Source organism: the organism of the source record quoted next, unplaced genomic scaffold, assembly GCF_019419815.1.
Source record: "Pyrus x bretschneideri cultivar Hongxiangsu unplaced genomic scaffold, Pyrus_bretschneideri_v1 Contig33, whole genome shotgun sequence".
Lineage (NCBI taxonomy): Eukaryota > Viridiplantae > Streptophyta > Magnoliopsida > Rosales > Rosaceae > Pyrus > Pyrus x bretschneideri.
This window is the reverse complement of record NW_025999646.1, coordinates 1,910,732-1,928,530: the sequence shown is the minus strand read 5'-3', so window position 1 is coordinate 1,928,530 and position 17,799 is coordinate 1,910,732. Positions and strand designations below refer to the sequence as shown.

Genomic DNA, 17,799 nt, shown 5'->3' with positions numbered 1-17,799 from the left:
AGGAATGCCAAGTGCATATATACCCTTGCTTTTATTGTCATGAAAACAATTAGGTCATCCCTTCTGCATGACAAAATTTGGCAGACCTAAGGCCCAGGCCCAAAACCCACCTTCCAAATCCACCTCTCAAATCCAACTAATAGACTCGGTTTCAAGGCCCAACAATCAATCCAATTTTGCACTTTCAAGATCATTCATTCACACGAAAATTAATGAATACTTGAATTTTGATTATTAAGTTAGGGCAAGGTTTTTTTTTTTTTAGAGAATCTTAACGAAAAGCTCTTGGTACTGTCACTTTAACGAAAAACCACATTTTTAAACTAAAAGATCAATCCTGGTACTATTCACTTTACCCTTTATTTTGTCATTTTCGTTAAAATTCAAAGTTTTCAAACCATTTTCATTAGTTTTCCTTTTTATTTTATTTTTATATATACAATGTTATATTCACATTAAGTGATAATAGAATAAATTAGTACGGCACTTATCATTTACAAAATTCAAATCTAAAATCTCAGCTACGAGAAAGTTTTTAAGAGAAACTAAAACTTGCACATCTATTGGAGGAGAGAATCTTAAATATGCCAGCACGAGGGCTCGTACGTCACATGTTATTATACAAGTGAATGACAGGTTTTTTTTTTTTTTTTTTTTTTTTTTTCTCAAGTGTTCCTCATGTAATGTACTGCCGGACGCACTGAAAATTTTCTCCTATTGGAGAGAGTTGAGATCCCTATTTTAGACAAAGACCACTCCGCCAACAAAACCATTAAGCTAGTTCTTAATTAGGCGATTTAATTTAATTAACATTGCCATCCTCGGTAACATCAGCTTCGTAAAGCAATGTTTTGTAACCAAGCATTAAAAAACATGTTGAGATCATAAACACCAGACAGAACTTCCATGGAATCTGGAACCCTCTTTCTTTTTTTTCGATTGTCTGGAATCTTTTTCTTTAAGGTTTTACAGTCGGCATCCGGCCACCCCCACAACCACATCATATAAAATTATAATTTCCCCAAATTCAATACCACCTTTTTATTTCTTTACCTTTTGACACCGGCTAATTCTTTGGTTTCATCCACGCCCATACCCTACAAGCCTACAAGTTGATTGGCATGCTGAACCTCAACGAGCCTTTGTCGTAATCAAATATCAAACTCATCACAAATATATAGATTTGTTTTTTAACTATATTTTTGGAACTTCATTTTGATCTTACTTTTCTCTCTGTAACTCAAAAACCATCCCTTTATTCCCTCAAACTCAAAACTAGTTCTATTTAACTAGTGGACTCTCGTCTCCCTGAAACTTGTAGATCGCATCCTGAAACATAGGTGGAACCCAACAGCCAATTGGACTATACCACAAGTGTAATAAATTGATTATAAATCTTCATTACGTGTTAACATTCAACAATCAAACAACAAAAGTTTAAAAGAAATTGAAGAGATGAAAAAAAAAAAAATTTGATTAGCTTACCCAAATCAAAATCGAATTTTGAGTTTTTATAAAGACGAATTTATAAGTTTCAGGAGGTAAAATAGGATCAAAATTAAGTTTCAAGGGGCAAAGTGGAGCGAACTATGTGTTTCAGGGAGTAAAGGCGAGTTTTGAGTTACAGGGACTAAAGTGAGATTGAAATCAAGTTCTAGGAGGTGTAGCTAAAAATAAGCCAAATATATATTACTTTGACATTTATGTGAAGTTGAACCTGAACGACAAAAAAGAAATAGTTAAATCCACACCTGTTCCCTTTAACCAGAACTGTATATATAGAACCTGGAAGCTTGAAACCATGAAGCATCATCGAAACAATGGCTGCCCACCTGCAAAACAAGATTGCGGTGGATGTTGCAGCCGATAGCAGTTCGCTCGATTCCTTCTCGTTCGCTGACCTCCTGTGTGTTCAGGATCAGCAATCCCAGTGCCTTCCTGCTAACAAACCCAATCAAATTCACAACCAAGGCAGAGAGTTTGAGTTTAGTTACTCAGAGTCCATAGTGACCGACCCAATCAAGCATTACCCGGCAGACCTGTTGATCTCGAATGGTCAGATCATACCTAAAGCAACCGCGCTTGAATCAACACAGCGTCTGGATACAGACCAGCTCAGCATCAAAGGTCCAGTACGAGCAACACGTACCAGAAATATGAGATCAACTGATACCACCGGTGTCACAGAAGTATATGCTAAGCCACATCCAGAATCCAGAAACCAAGAGCAAAAGGAGAAGCCTGCAACCAGATCATCTTTCGGCAAGAAAATGTTCAAGTCATTTGTCTTCCCTTGCAATGAATGCAAAGTTGCTAAGCCAATCGAGGGAGCACATAGAGTGTCGGGAAAGTCACAATGATATGAAGCTCCTTTTCCTTTCAATTCTTTCTATTTCAGCTAGTCAAAAGTCCATAAATTAGTAGAGAAGAAACTTAAGACTTCGAAGTGAGGCTTCAATATAACTTGAGTCTGTTTCAGTTAGCAACAATCAATAAAATTCAGACATGAATATCTTTTCTCAAGCTCTGATCACTAAACGACTCGATGACAGATTCTCAATAGTCTCAGGTCACTTAAAGTCACTAATATAAATCTGTTTTGCAGCAGTCAATGCCATAAACCGATAAACAGCCCCGACTTCTTTATAATCTAGTTCACGCTTCATCATAATGACACAATGCATTGTAAAGAGAACTACAAAAAGTATAATTCAACCTACACGGGAAATTATCTAACATCCTACAGGAGTCATGGCATCTCAGTATCATTTCCCTCTTCTTTTACTTAATCCTAAGTCTTGATCATACCAGGACTAAGCTAGTGGTTGAAACAGGTTAGGCCCTTGATGCTAAGAAAATACGGACTCGGGTTGAGAAATCATACATCTGGTCGAATCTACCTTATTCCAGAGATGGGAAAATGGAAAAGACATTACAGCATGATTGATTTTACACTTTCTGGACACTGAACCTGATTTAGTTGCAGACTTGCAGCTATCAGACCTCAACAACAATCGCATATGTAATCTATTTTCCCAAAGAAAATCGGGGTTTTAGGACTCCATGATGATAAACTGATCTGTTAAGGACAAATACAGGTAACAAGGTACTAGGACATCGATCTTATTCTCCTATTATTATGTACACCTTAGTAAAGAAAAACAACTGCCTTGGCTCAAAGGGTCCGGCCTTTTAGGCAGTGGGTATCGGGTGCGAAATACAGATATTAATACTTGAGAATAGAACTCCCAAAAACATTTTACATAAACAATGAAAGTAAATTAGCAAAGTATGAATTAACGGCATGTCAAAAAAAATGAGAGTTTACCTCAATCCACAAATATCTTCAAATAATGAAACATTGTCCAGAAGAATCTGAACACCACAATTACAGATCATTATAACCAAAAATGAGGATGGAGAGAGTAAAACTTCAAATTACACATATTATACATCAACTTGAATTTCATAAATTTAAAACAAACATCTTCAAGCATCTATAATATCAGAACCATACATTTTACTATCCTAAAGTAAAACTGCCACTCTTCCAAGTTCTTTGTAGGCAGTAAAAGAGTTTATGCAAATATACTGAATCAAGATACCAAAATTTTGATCAATTACATATCCAGTGTAACTTGTGGAAGACTAATGTACAAACTGTAAGGTCAACTAGAAGGGTCACATATGGGTGATCATTAATTCCCAAACCAAAAGGTCTCATTTTACCATGTCACTCCACAGCGCCTCTGAATTGAAGCAGCAAAAGAATTGAAGACTGACCTTAGAAAGAATAAGAACCAGTATTCAGACACTTTGATAAAATTTGCAAAGACCCTCAAGCTGAGTTAATTCAAGCCTAAGGCAATCTTCCTTGCATAAAAATGAAATGAATTACAACCGTTTTTCTATACACAGACTAAGATAAGTTCCAGTCATGACACCGTTTATGTCAAAATATATGAAATGTCAGTAACAGAACTAACTTATGAAACAATAAATCTTATAAGAAAATTAACAACTTTCTACAAAAGCTCAATTCTGATTATATAAAACAGGGGATACTAAACCAACTGTCCATGACCTCCAATTAGTAAACTGCGTAGGAAATTTTGCAAGAGAAAAATCACTTGGCCTAACATCTCAAGATTTTCCATATTTTTCAACATATCCCTGCAATGAAACAAGTGGCTGTCAGATTACACTCAAAACCCAATATCTGCTTCATCACATTATCATCAAAAAATTAAAGGAAAAAAAGGGCTAACCTCAACAAGCTTTGAGATTTTTGGACGGCATGCAGACAGGTATTGCTCAACTGTTTCTATGGTAGATGGGATTTGATGGGGCTGAAAAGCACTGATAATCTTCTCTACTGCTCTCTTAACTATCATGTTATGTGCATCCTTGCTGAGACTACCTTCGCGCCATTTTGGTTTTAACAATTCTTTCACTAAATCTACAAGAGCCGCACGGAAATTCTTCACAGCTTTTGATTCTTGCTGTACATCTCGGTCTGTCAAATGTTCACCATCCACTTCATTTTTTTCTCTAAATCTACCTAATTTTGTGCCTTCTTGGTGTCTAGAACCATCACTTTGATGTCTAGAATCACCAGTGGCACTACTGGCTTTATTTTGTTTTGTACTACCTTTGGGATGAGGAGGGCCCAAGGGATTTTCTTCTCCAGTCATGGTTCCATTTTGGCAGACAGCAGAAGTCCCCGCTGTCTCTGCTTCAGTTACAGGGGAATTATGGTCACGTGTATAGCAGCTATTATCTAATACCTTCTCATGATACGTATTATGTGAAGACATAGAGTTTGTATCACCATCACAAGCTGGCCGCATGGTCCCACTAGCAGATTCACCATGTTGCAGATGCAATTTATTCCCACCGGTTGCCCCTTCAGGATAGAAAGAAGCTTCACCAGAGATGTTTGCTAACTTTGGTAACTCAATGCTGTCACGAAGAGGTTCATACTGCCACCCCGAAGATGATAGAAATGCATGAGGAAGAATAAAAGATGGCCGGAATGGCACAGACGGCTCCCAATCATTTGAAGAAAGTTTTGTTTTAATTTCAGCAGAGCGCAATGACACGGTGGTCGGCAAACTTTTCAATTCAGAACTAGAGAAGGGGGAAGAGCTTTTCAGCAAGGGAGATGATCTAGTAGAAGAACGGTAATCCCTACTTTGATCAAAAAGCTTAAGAGTATCATGAGGACTTGAATCGAGATTGGAATAACTAGAAGGCAACGAAAATCCAGTCCAAGATGAAATACGGCTAGTTGGAAACAAGGCAGTAATTGAAAGATTTCTTGAGCTTGAATTCAAAGCAAGGTTCACAAGTGGGGAACTATGGTCACGGGGCATACGCTGGCTCCAAATTCCAGCTGGTTCCTCCATACTGCTCGAATGTGAAGAGTTCTTCCCTATAAGGTACTTTCCTGATGATGAAATAGATCCAGTTGAAAAAAATCCAGGCTCAGGATGCAAACTGCTAATGAATATGGATTTATCTTTAACAGCAGGCCAATTTCTCTGATCATCCCTTTCTATATCCTTAAGTGACGAGAGAAAGCCTGGATCATCTTTGGATGAATGCAATTTCTTTGCATCAGTGGACAACCCCACATTTGACTCCTCTCCAATAACTGTTGGAAACTTGCGCTTTTCATGAAACTGGTGCTGTCTTCCTATGTGTTCCAAAAATCGGATCTTTTCAGAACTGAGATGTGAAGAAAATGCAAAATCACTTCCACTTGAAAAAGCCAGAGGGTCACGAAAACCAGGTGACCTTGATCTCTCAGTAATGTCTCTTAGACCTGTTACGGTAGAAGGGTGTTAATAAGAATGTCATAGGAGAGTACTTTTTGACATCCATACCCAAGAAGATAATACAACATACCTTCATCAAGCTGGACTTCTCTTGTAGAATTAGCAACATCTCCCTCAGGATGTGGTTGAGAACTATTCAGATTATCTTTCACATGGAGGAACTTACAAGAACTACCTCTAATGCACCAACCCTTCGCATAAAAGTCACATATAATAGCTGGGCGCTTGCTTCGACCACTAGTCTCAGCAGCAGGAGACACAGTTGTGGTCCCTGTCTCAAGAGCACCTGACCTGAAAAACCTGACAGTTAGTGGGATGGGTATAAGTTTGGTTCAAAAGGCAAATAATTAGCCACCAGGTACACACGTTAATCCAACACTCAAGTTTTAAAAATGCACAGGCTTTGGCTCTAAGATAAGAAAAATTTAAAAGTATAAAGGGCCAACATACCACCTCACCTTGAATCCATTTGCTTTCTACCATTCCTCTGCTGCATGTCCACTTGTTTCATCTCATCCCCTGGGTTCACAACACTTCTAACCTCCTCACCTAAATGATCCCTAATCGGGATGGCATCAGCCATCTCTTCCCGGCCAACTCTACATGAGCTGGTCGCTTTAGCATCCATAATCTCACTATTACACGGATGACCATCGACCTCATTCTGTAAGTGTACAGAGGTTCTCTGGCCTGAAAGGATTCCAGCATCCTTGTTAGCAACCATATAATCATCTTTTATACCAAAATGTTGGTGAGAGATAGAATGCTGATACGTATTCAATAACAATCAAGTAAATCAAGCTATCATTAAGCTAAATTTTGGCAGTAATTTCAATAAAACCGGAACATTCAGCTTTCTAGATAAGGGGGTAAAGACTGGACCGAATAACGGGTTGACATCGAATCAAGTAGATGCTTTACCTATAAGCTCAAACACGCAAACGAAACTTTTCCCATACTCCTCAAACTCCAGTTCCAAGTTTACAACAATTCTTTATAACCCAATTGCATCACATAATTTTCCAAATTAAGCTAAAAAGGCACAGCATTGAAGTATGAATTGCTACAATCAAGCCATAATTAACATAATCAATCCAAATGCATAGAAAATTTAAATTCAAACAAAGCAAAAACACCGATATCCCAAAAAAAAAAAAAAAAAATCAAACGAATTTTAATTAATTTAAATTGAAGTAGGTTAATAGAAGAGGTAAATAACCGTTGTGATGATCATGGGATCGAATTGGTGAATCTGAAATATCCATATCCACTTCAACCCTTCCTTCTAATTCGTCGTCCATATTCTCTTCCCCCTCCGCCTCTTCTTCTTCCGCCTCCGCCTCCTCTTCTTCCTCTTCTTCTACTTCTTCTTCTAACAATTCGGGGTCTTCTTCTTCTTCTTTTTGTTCCTCGATGTCGGAGCCGGAGAATTCGGCCGGTTCGGGAGATTGGTCATCGGCGCTCTGAGGCATTCTGAGTGCGCGACTGTGTAGGTTGGTACGGTGCACCTTCGTGTGGAGGTTTGCGGGGACGCTGAGACTCTAAGAGCTTCCTTCACTGATCTCCGTTGGCTACAGAACACATGGCATTTCGGATACGTGTAGTGCTGTGATTGGTCGATTACAAAAGTCATCCCTGCAATGTGATACATGTTGATGTTAAGGATGGGGATTGTCTGCCCTCCGCTTACCGTCCTTTCCTATTTGAGCGGTTACGGTTAAGTTACGTCAATATTTTATATTCATATTACTTTTTATCTTATTACCTTTATAAAAAAAATCAATATAAAACATTAACGTGACTTAACCGTAACCGCTCAAATAGGAAAGGGATGGTAAGTGGAGGGCAGACAATTCTCGTCCATATGGTAAACCATTATTTGGATATATATAATTACTGGCTTTTTAATATTAAAGATTTGACATTTTTATTTTAATTTTTAACTGTCTAATTGAATAAATTGAAAATAAATCATCAAAAAAATAAAATAAAAGTGCGTCAAAGTGTCAGAGATGAATAAGGTGTGTGGATAACATACCGCGAGAAATGCTCAAAGGCCCAACACATTTCAAAGCCCAAATAGTGTTGGATTCTACATTATCTTTTCCTAGTAAAGCCCACAAAGATTGAGAGCCTTAATTTGAGCCCATTTTTATTTTAATGGTTCACTGACGTGATCTTCTGAGAACCGTTAGATTAGTTAGATGGCTATGATCTCACAAAATACACACTTCCAGAAGGCAGAAGAACCCAATCCACTTATAACGTACCAAGACCATGATTAAACAACGGAGTAGGATTATCTTCTTTCCTATTCCCTCTTTTCCTCTCACACATTATTTTTTTTATCTTATTGTCTGTATAAAAAAAAATCAACATAAGATTTTGACGTGACTTAACTGTGACCGTTCAAATAGAAGGCAAGGGAAGGGGAAAGAGATTAGGGGGAGAGCATCCTCCTCCTTAAATGACATACCAAACTAGTATTGACTGGTTGCTCATGCGTCCAACACTCCTCCGCCTATCTCTTTGTGTATAAATTGGCATCAATGAGATATCATGTTCTTATTTTTTGAAAGAAAATCAAAAGTGTTTAGGGTTTAGTGTTTAGAGTGGCGAGTTCGAAGCTCGCAAATCCGAAAGAAAAATCAAAGGGCACATGAGTGTAGCGAGTTTTATCTAAAAAACAACAATTTTTTTTTCTTTTCTTCTTACATATATTCTGAGTGTGATCACAAGCCTCTCATTATCTTTTTCTTCTTGCATATATTGATATAACGATCGATTTGGAGCCCGTCTAGTGAGAGAGAAATGAATTTGATTAGTGGTGATGGGTGATGTTAAATGAGTCGAGGTAATTCTTTTCTAGTGCAGTAGATATTTGATAATTGGATTAAATTGCACCCGTGTGGCGTAGGCTTGGCATTTTAGATCAAATCCGTTAACCTAACTCATGAGAGCGGTCAGAATATATAGTAAGTGTTTCAGTATTTCGCAGAGTTATACAGCTAGAAACATACATCGATTAGCAAACAATTAACATGCTCAATATTTTATATAATGTTGTGTAACTGCAGTGGATACATGTCATCAGAATATGCAACGGAAAGGCGATATTCAACAAAATTGGATGTTTTTAGCTTTGGTGTCATACTGCTAGAGATCGTTAGCGGTAAAAGAAACAATAATTGTGATATTGAGTTCGTCCCTTAATTTGATTGGACAAGTAGGCAATTCATTAAACTTCTAAAATATGTATGGAATGATTTACCAAATTTTATTTTTGAATGTGCGCGCTAGCATGATCCTAATTGCATCAGATTTGGAATATGTGGATGGAGGAGCAAGCATTAGGCATAGTTGATCCATCTTTGGTTCAGCCATATGATCATATCCTGCACACGAGGTTTCAAGATGCATTCAGATCGGGCTACTTTGCATGCAAGAAAGTGCATCGGATAGGCCAACCATGTAGGAAGTTATTTTCATGTTGAGTAATGAAACAACTCTTCCCTCTCCCCAGAAACCGGCATTTATATTTGTTTGGACCCAAATTTACACCATCGGTCCGTGCAATTAAGGTCGTTGAGTAAACATAACTCTCAACCATTGGATGAAAAAGTGAAGATAATTTTCTTATTGTTAAAGGATAATATTATGGTTTTTATCTTAATAATTATTTTTTAATATGAATTATCTGCATCTTCTTAATCCAGATAAATAGGATGCGAATTATATCCCAAGCAAGCAGTACAGTTTGAATTGATTTGGGATGTCTGACGGCACTTGGAAGCTAAAAATGAATTTGAAATTCATTTGATCAGGATGTATGCATGGATGGGTTTAAAGGTGATGGAATTATGATGATGTGATAAGCCTAGGATTTGATAGTCTTGGATAATGATGAGATAAGAAACCTAGGTAGGCTAGGCCTTTCTGCATGGTGATGGAAGTTATCAGATGAGTTTAAAGGTTCCTGATAGAGGTTTTTGATGAGATAAGAAGCCTAGGTGGGCTAGGTTTCTGATGTGATAGAGCCTAGATAGGCTTTATTTTGTTTGAAAAGTCACGAAATCTGAAGGATATGCCTTGGCATTTGACACGGATCAATTTCAGTTCTGCGAGTTAGAGTTGCAATTGGACTCTACAAAGTTATCAGGCCGTGTCAAGCAAAAGACAGCCACTATAAATACAGAGTCGTATGCAACATTGAAAGCCCCCTCCAATTCAACACACAAACTACCCTGTGCAAATTCTTGCTCTACGCGAAACCTCTCAACAACCTTGAGATTTTTATATTCTTTTTCTCGCCGACACATCTTCAGTTTGGATAAACAACACTGTGAAGTCAACCAGCGATATCTTCAGTTTGGATAATCAACACTGGAGCCGTAGAATCAGTCAATCAAAGAGCACCTTCAGTTTCGATAAACAGCATTGCTTTTCAGCCGATTGATTACCTATCCAAGTCTCGGTCGACAAGGATTTTCGAGTCCTTGTTGGTAGAGGTCATATCATCAGCCTTCTCGGCGAAGTAAAATGTTACCAGGTTACTACATTCGGCACATTAAAAGCCGAATTTGATATTGAGCTTCGCAAAACTAGCCGCCTTATCTTCAGACTCTAGAACTCAAAGGCTGAGATGTGTTCCTTCCTTGGCCGCAGTCGCGAGATCAAGAAGTCAGCAGCGAGTCCAACGCACACAACATATTTTACTCCCCGGTCAAGCTCAGCCGACGAGTTGGCACACCTCGCACACAACTGAAGGATGTAGTTAGCTTATTAATTACTCAGCCTGCACGCCATGTAGGCTTGGTAGTTCAACAATATTACAATCCAGAAATCCAAACTCAGCAACATCGCAAGGAGAAATTTGTTCACTAAACGAGTTACCAATAACCATGACTGAAGTGCGCTAATGACTTAGGGTTGTACATCGTATTCAAAGAAAATTTCTTACAACCAAGAGCATGATGAGTGGTGGTGAAGATAATTAGGGGATTTAACACTTTGAAGTAACAAATATAAACGTATTTATCAACTAGGGTGAATCGTACCATACCAACCAAGCTCTGAGATGCATCCAAATTGCTCAGCTTATGTGTGCAAAAGTATGCCACTGACAGGCCAACAACGCATGTCCGCAGTTTTTTTTTCCAAGCTAGGTAATGCAGAAGCAGCTCCTTCACCAAAACAACGAGCATTTTTATTGAAGAGGAGTTATAATAGTGGAGACCCATCACCTAGTTTTTTATTATTTTTTATTATTATTAGGGAGGTTTAACAAAACACTCCCAGTACTGTTCATTTTTAACGAAAAATCACATTTATACTTTTTCCTGGTACTATTCACTATACCTTTAAAAAGGGTTTTTCATTAAAATAGAGGTTTTTTTAGACTTTTCGTTAGTTTTCCCTTATTATTAAGGGGAGGGGAGGTTCAAAACTGTTACAACAACTTATGAGAGTGGCAGTTTCGAACCTAAAACGCATGGGTGAAAACCTAACATCCTATCCACTAGGATATTAGATCACATGCAAAGTCCCCATCACCCAATACCGAAGAAGAAAATTCTTTAAAGATGTGACATGTAGTAGCATATAATCTCGCTAAAGTTAAACTCTTTAATATATTTTGAGTGCTTTGACGTGTAGGTAGTCAAAATTATTGGTTACGATTGCGAATTTGCTAGGTACTTGAAGAGAAATTATACTAGTCTAGTTAGCTAATTAATTCTATCAATTGTGTGACGTGCTATGGTGGGAACTTGATCGTTAACAGACATTGACATCAATTAGTGCTGAAGAATGAGAGGTTTGTGGTAATCGAACTTCAGCATAGAATGGGATCAGCAGGTAAGATTTTTTGTCTAGGTTTGGGCTGCTGGGATTCATACAGGAGAAAAGATGTTGACCTGTGATTCTTTGCATGCCAAATAAAAAATCCTAGGACTTTTCAAATAGGAAAACTAATGAAAATGATTTGAAAACTTTGAGTTTTAACAATAAAGATAAAATAAAAGGTAAAATGAATAGTACCAGGATTGACTTTATAGTGTAAAAATGTGGTTTTTTGTTAAAGTGAACAGTACTGGAAGCTTTTCGTTAAAATCCTCTTTTCAAATTGGTTTATCTTTATTTCATTTTATCACAGAACACTTTTATCATAGTGTCCACTATTAATCACACCTAGCATCTTACCACCTAGGAGCACATTATATATATATATATATATATATGTTGGACTTTATCAAATTTTCGATGTGAGATATTTTTGGTTCGCTAAATTCGTACTTGGCTCCATTCGGAGCCAATTTAGCTATGCCATTCTTTCGCATGCACAGAAACATTAATAATAATTGTCTTTATCAATCGACTGGATACAACTGGGGTGTGGTCAGAATTAATGAAATGGAGCTTTCTAGCTAGGTTCAGTTTGACTGGAAGTTGTGGGTGAGTTGACCGTAGCATCAACGACCGGAGCTCGCCCATGCGCTGTTAGCATTACTCAATCTCCAAAGGAAAAAATCTAACCTTTCTGGCTTTTTGTTTCTGCTTGCCATTAAAAGAAGCAACCCTTTTAGCGCTTAAACTCCTCAACGAGAAACTAACCATGAATTCTACTAAATTCTTTTTTGTCATAATTATACTGCTTATCTTCCTCGTGATTCTTCCCTCTTCCCTTTCGGTTGCCCTAGACGCCATTACACCAAACCAACCCCTAAGAGATGGCGACCTTCTTCTATCCACCACTAAAATCTTTGCACTAGGGTTTTTTAGCCCAGGCAATTCTCATAATCGTTATGTTGGCGTTTGGTACTACAAAATTCCAATCCAAACCATCGTCTGGACTGCAAACAGAGACAACCCTGTAATTCCCATTGCTGGAGCTGGGCTCTTAGCTGTTCATGGAAATCATGGAGGCCTTGTTATATATGGGAAGGACCAAAACACCCCTCTTTGGTCTGCTAATGTCACAGTCTCTTCGCCAAACAATTCCATAATAGCCAAACTTTTGGATACAGGAAATCTTGTATTGCTTGAGAATAGTGGTAGTGGCCAAACGATGCTGTGGCAAGGCTTTGATTACCCCTCAGATACACTGCTTCCATTAATGAAGATTGGGCTGAACCGGCGGTCAGGGCTGAACTGGCTCCTAACATCTTGGAAGTCCCAAGATGATCCCAGATCGGGGGATTTTTCATATGAGATTGACCCAACCACGTTTCCACAGTTCATAGTTTACAAGGGTCGAACCAAATGGTTTCGAGTCGGAACTTGGACCGGCCGGAGATTGAGCGGGGTCCCCGAATACACAACTAGTAGTTTCCGCAGCTTTGTGAACGATAAAGATGAGATATATACAGAATATACTGTTACAGATGGCTCAGTACTCACAAGGGGGGTGCTAGATGAATCAGGAATTTTTCAACGGTTCGTATGGCGAGGTCAAGAAAACAAATGGATCGAAGGAAGTTTTAACCCTAGTGAGTGGTGTGACTACTATGGACAGTGTGGTCCAAATAGTAACTGTGACCCATACAGTAATTATAACTTCCCTTGCCTCTGTCTGCCCGGATTTGAACCCAAGTTCCCCCAGGATTGGAATATGAGAGTTGGATCGGGTGGATGCCTGAGAAAATCGGGAGCGTCTACATGCCGAAAAGGGGAAGGGTTTGTTAAGGTGGAACGCGTGAAGGTACCCGACTCATCTAGGTCACGTGTGAATATGAGTTTGAGTCTGCAAGGGTGTGAGCAAGAGTGCATGAAGAATTGTTCTTGCATGGCATACACGAGTGCAGATGAAAGGGAAGGAGGGAAGGGTTGCGTGACGTGGTACGGGGACTTGATAGACACAAGAACTTTTTCAAATGTTGGGCAGGACTTGTATGTACGAGTTGATGCAGCTACTCTAGGTAGTCACTTTATTTTTCATGTACTCATAATATTTTGTATTCTACACTTTCTACCAGAATTTCTCTAAAACGAACAAATCTTGTTGGACAGTAGTTGCAAGTTGATAGCTACTTACATCCTACAATTTTCACACAGATGAGAAAACCCCGTAGTTTCCCTTGATTTTTGATAGTGATTTGCCACTGTTTACAGTTCACAACTGTTGATTTCTTTGGATTTTTATTTTTATTTTATATGCTTGTAGCTCAATTTGCAAATGGTTCTGTAATTAGCAAGAAGGGTTCTGTAATTAGCAAGAAGGCAAGGCTGGCAACTTCACTAGTATCCGCTCTTGTGTTCCTTGTCCTAGTATTCCTTTTGTGTTGGTTGGTAAGGAGGAAGAGGCAAGGTACGTAAATACATTTTCTTTATCTATCTTAATTAGTATCCCCGTGGTGTATGGTCTTCTGTTACATCAACACTACGTTAATGAGATGGGTAGAAGACTCCTTATGTACAACTAATGCCAATGGTCATTGTAAGTTTTCTTCTAGTGTCGTGCAATACTGATTGTTAATGACCAAAAGGCTCTAACGTTGCATTGCTTGTTATGTATTTCATGACAGCAGGGAGGCAGAGAAAAAATACGTTCTTCATGGAAGATGGAACAGATCTCAATGATCAAAGTAAAATAAACTCAGAATTACAATTCTTTAATCTAACAACCGTCGCAGCCGCCACAAACAACTTCTCTGTAGCGAACAAGCTTGGGAAAGGAGGTTTTGGCTCAGTATATAAGGTAGTTAGCCTCCTATAATTTTCCGAATCATGCATAACTTTAGGTTAACCTAGAAGCTTACAATAAACATGACAATTCATGTTTGATGCCTTTAAAAATGAATTGTAACATAACTACTTGGATTATAATTTCAGGGTGTACTTCATAATGGAAAGGAAGTAGCGGTGAAACGACTATCGAAGAATTCTGGTCAAGGAATTGAAGAGTTTAAGAATGAAGTTGGGATAATTGCGAAACTCCAACACAGGAACCTTGTCACGATTATAGGTTGCTGTGTTGAAGATGGAGAGAAGATGCTAATCTATGAATACGTACCAAACAAAAGTTTGGACTCTTTTATTTTTGGTATGTCTTTTTCCTTGTTTCCTTTAATTTCGTTTTGAAACTAAAGTTAACAAGAATTGATTTGGTCTCAACTTCTTATTGTATCCAGATGAAACAAAAAGAAATCTTCTAGATTGGACAAAACGCTTTGAGATTATATGTGGGATTGCTAGAGGGATTTTATATCTTCATCAAGATTCGAGATTAAGGATTATCCATAGAGATCTAAAGGCCAGTAATATTCTATTGGGTGCATCTATGATCCCCAAAATAGCAGATTTTGGTATGGCAAGAATATTTCCAAGGGACCAATGTGAAGCAAATACACATCGTGTGGTCGGAACATAGTAAGTTAATTAAATTTCATCAAAATTGAAGAAATAAATTGGCAAGGCTTACCAAAATAGTAGGTTAATAGTTCCAATTTCCGAGTACAAGTCTCACCATGATCTCTTTGTATTGTTGCAGTGGTTATATGTCACCGGAGTATGCAATGGAAGGAATTTTTTCAGTAAAATCTGATGTGTACAGCTTTGGCGTTTTACTACTAGAAATCATAACCGGTAGAAGAAATTCCGGTTACTACAACAAAAAATATCCCCACTCAAATTTGATTGGATATGTAAGCTAACTATAGCCTATTTGTAAACAACGATTTTCCCACAAGTTTATCCCCTACTTTATTCATGCTTGGTTGATTTTTTTTCAAAACTCTTTTAGGTTTGGGACCTGTGGAGAGAAGGCAAAGCCTTGGAAATCGTTGATACATCCATGGGCGAATCGTACCATGTCAACGAAGTTGTGAGATGCATCGAAATTGCCCTCTTGTGTGTGCAAGAGTTTGCTGCTGACCGGCCAACCATGTCGGCGGTTGTTTTCATGCTAGGTAACGAGGCAGCAGTTCCTTCCCCAACACAGCCTGCATTTTTGTTGAGGAGGAGTTGTACTAATGTAGATCCATCAACGAGTACTGAAGGAGCTAGTTCTATAAATGACGTGACATGTACAGAAATAGAAGCTCGCTAAAGAAAGGCCTTGGATTACCTGACATGTTCCACAACATATATGCACTTGTAGCAGCTTGCAAAATATAATTATATATAATAAGAATTTGTTACTGTATGAAGAACGGTTGAACGAAAGGGTGAACGAAATTTACCATGCCTTGAAAATGAAGATTCTCCAAGTAAAGTGAAGCTTGTTGATGTTAGAACTGATAAAAATTAAATATAATAAGAATAACAAAGCTCGGACTTTTTTCAAATTTGGCCGATCTTTTGGGTGCGTTTGTTGCACTGGATTATCTCATGCTAGATTAGGTTCAGGAACTAATCTAGACTAGTTTAGACTAGACTAAACTGAACTAATTTAGCGTAGTGTTTGGTATGGTGTTGGACTAATATCTAAAATACAGAAAATTAATATACCTTTAATTTACAAATAGCAACAGTTTTTTCATGGGAAGTGTTTCCGCTCACCATTTTTCTCCTCATGCGCATCCCTTTTTGTTTGAAGTCCCTTGATTCTTTTTTAGTCCTTTGATTTATTCACCTCATATTTAAATGATTTCTATAACTCGAATGAACTGAAGTCTATAAAGAAGAACTCATTACAGCAGACCTTGTCAATGCTATCTTCCGCTTTATTTACTCTTCATACTTTGAATTTATGTTTTTGGACCAGATGAAAGTAGAAGGTCATTGTTGGACCGGGAAAAGCGCAGTGACATTATTGTTGGAATCGCTCGAGGGGTCTTATACCTTCATCAAGACTCAAGACCGAAAGTCATTCACAGGGCTCTAAAAGCTAGCAATGTTCTATTGGATTCAACTATGAACCCCAACATCTCAGATTTTGGACTGGCGAAAATGTTTGGGGAAGACTAAATCCAAGCTAACACAAACAGAGGGACTCAACTTACTCGTTAAAATAAGTATCTGGGTAGATGCTTAATAGATCGGGTGATTAACGGATATGAACCTCACTATGACGTACATTGCAAGAAAGAAAGAAAAAAAGTGATTTGCCATATTTTAAACCAGATTCGATGCCGTCGAAAAATCCAAGAAAAAGAGAAGAAACATTATGTAGGGTGTGCCTAACACGTTTCTTTTCTTCCTTCTTCCCTTTTATATTTATTCTGTGACGTTTTTCTTCTGTTCGATGGAATATTGTATGTCATATACATGTGCAAGTTGTTGCTTGCCATGGCAGCAGTCTCAAAGAGTCCAAACTGTGAAAGCATTCTTTTGGCTGCATTATCTTTGAAACATCTTCTGGGGTATCACTAATAATATAATTATTCATGCCAACTAAGAGTTGGAACATGAAGTCCATCGTTATCGCATCTTCTAACTCTTTGCTTGGTATGGGTAATTTTGTTCAGAACCCAAACCGCTTCTGAAATTACTAATCATTTTATATAGTGATGATGAAGTTAAAGGCTCTGATCTTTGTGCGCAACGATGACAGCTCTGATCTTTGTGATATATAAAAGAATGGAAGAGATTTTCTGTAGGCTCTTACAACTATGTCTAATTGACATTTGACATGTGGTGAATTAATTGGTGACAAAAAAACTCTCTCGAATGATGAAGTACCTACATGCGATGCATGACCAGACCTTACTTATGGTGAAACGATGGGAGTTGTATTTGATAGAATGTAGTTTTATTTTCGCATAAGGCTTTAGAATGTTGTTTTGGCTGAATGCAACAATCATTGCTTATTAAAGGGATAAACTTTTCAGGTAGATAGTGCTTTACGGCTGTGGTAGAAAGTAATTGGGTAAAGTACAAAAAATTACCTCAACCATGGGTCAAATGACACTTTCATACCTCATCTTTTAAAATTGACAATGTCATATCTCATCTTACGAATTTGTGTCAATGTTATACCTTCCGTTAGTTTGGCCGTTTATTTCTCAGTTAAATGCTGACG

The 17,799-nt window shown here is 38.0% G+C and overlaps 2 protein-coding genes across 5 annotated transcripts; one reads left to right on the top strand and one right to left on the bottom strand.

Moving 5' to 3' along the window:
• Nucleotides 1-3,791: 3,791 nt before the first annotated feature.
• Nucleotides 3,792-7,440, bottom strand: LOC103944187 (protein FRIGIDA-ESSENTIAL 1). Of its 2 annotated transcripts, none has more exons than XM_018646720.2 (5): nt 7,060-7,440; nt 6,299-6,530; nt 5,911-6,140; nt 4,269-5,827; nt 3,792-4,173 (listed from the first exon to the last, which is right to left on the bottom strand). In XM_018646720.2, the coding sequence occupies exons 1-5, from the start codon at nt 7,310-7,312 to the stop codon at nt 4,144-4,146; spliced, it is 2,304 nt and encodes a 767-aa protein (XP_018502236.2). In that variant the 5' UTR covers nt 7,313-7,440; the 3' UTR covers nt 3,792-4,143. The 2 variants fall into 2 exon arrangements, with proteins under 2 accessions (XP_018502236.2, XP_009352887.2); XM_009354612.3 differs by having other exon boundaries at nt 5,911-6,131; nt 7,060-7,439.
• A 4,867-nt stretch (nt 7,441-12,307) lies between these two features.
• Nucleotides 12,308-15,988, top strand: LOC103944188 (G-type lectin S-receptor-like serine/threonine-protein kinase At1g11410). 3 transcript variants are annotated; one of them, XM_048590999.1, is made up of 8 exons: nt 12,308-13,149; nt 13,255-13,756; nt 14,002-14,145; nt 14,363-14,535; nt 14,670-14,880; nt 14,969-15,206; nt 15,328-15,481; nt 15,580-15,988. In XM_048590999.1, the coding sequence occupies exons 1-8, from the start codon at nt 12,454-12,456 to the stop codon at nt 15,883-15,885; spliced, it is 2,424 nt and encodes an 807-aa protein (XP_048446956.1). In that variant the 5' UTR covers nt 12,308-12,453; the 3' UTR covers nt 15,886-15,988. The 3 variants fall into 3 exon arrangements, with proteins under 3 accessions (XP_048446956.1, XP_009352889.2, XP_009352888.2); XM_009354614.3 differs by having other exon boundaries at nt 12,308-13,756; nt 14,366-14,535; XM_009354613.3 differs by having other exon boundaries at nt 12,308-13,756.
• Nucleotides 15,989-17,799: the final 1,811 nt, after the last annotated feature.

Bases quoted from the DNA above. Each gene is read 5' to 3' on its own strand.
- LOC103944187 (XM_018646720.2), bottom strand. From the start codon at position 7,312: ATGCCTCAGAGCGCCGATGACCAATCTCCCGAACCGGCCGAATTCTCC. The intron at 6,531-7,059 runs GTTATTTACCTC...GAATCCTTTCAG, and splicing joins ATCCCATGATCATCACAACG to GCCAGAGAACCTCTGTACAC. The intron at 5,828-5,910 runs GTATGTTGTATT...CTACCGTAACAG, and splicing joins AGAAGTCCAGCTTGATGAAG to GTCTAAGAGACATTACTGAG.
- LOC103944188 (XM_009354613.3), top strand. From the start codon at position 12,454: ATGAATTCTACTAAATTCTTTTTTGTCATAATTATACTGCTTATCTTC. The intron at 13,757-14,001 runs GTAGTCACTTTA...ATATGCTTGTAG, and splicing joins AGTTGATGCAGCTACTCTAG to CTCAATTTGCAAATGGTTCT. The intron at 15,482-15,579 runs GTAAGCTAACTA...AAACTCTTTTAG, and splicing joins ACTCAAATTTGATTGGATAT to GTTTGGGACCTGTGGAGAGA.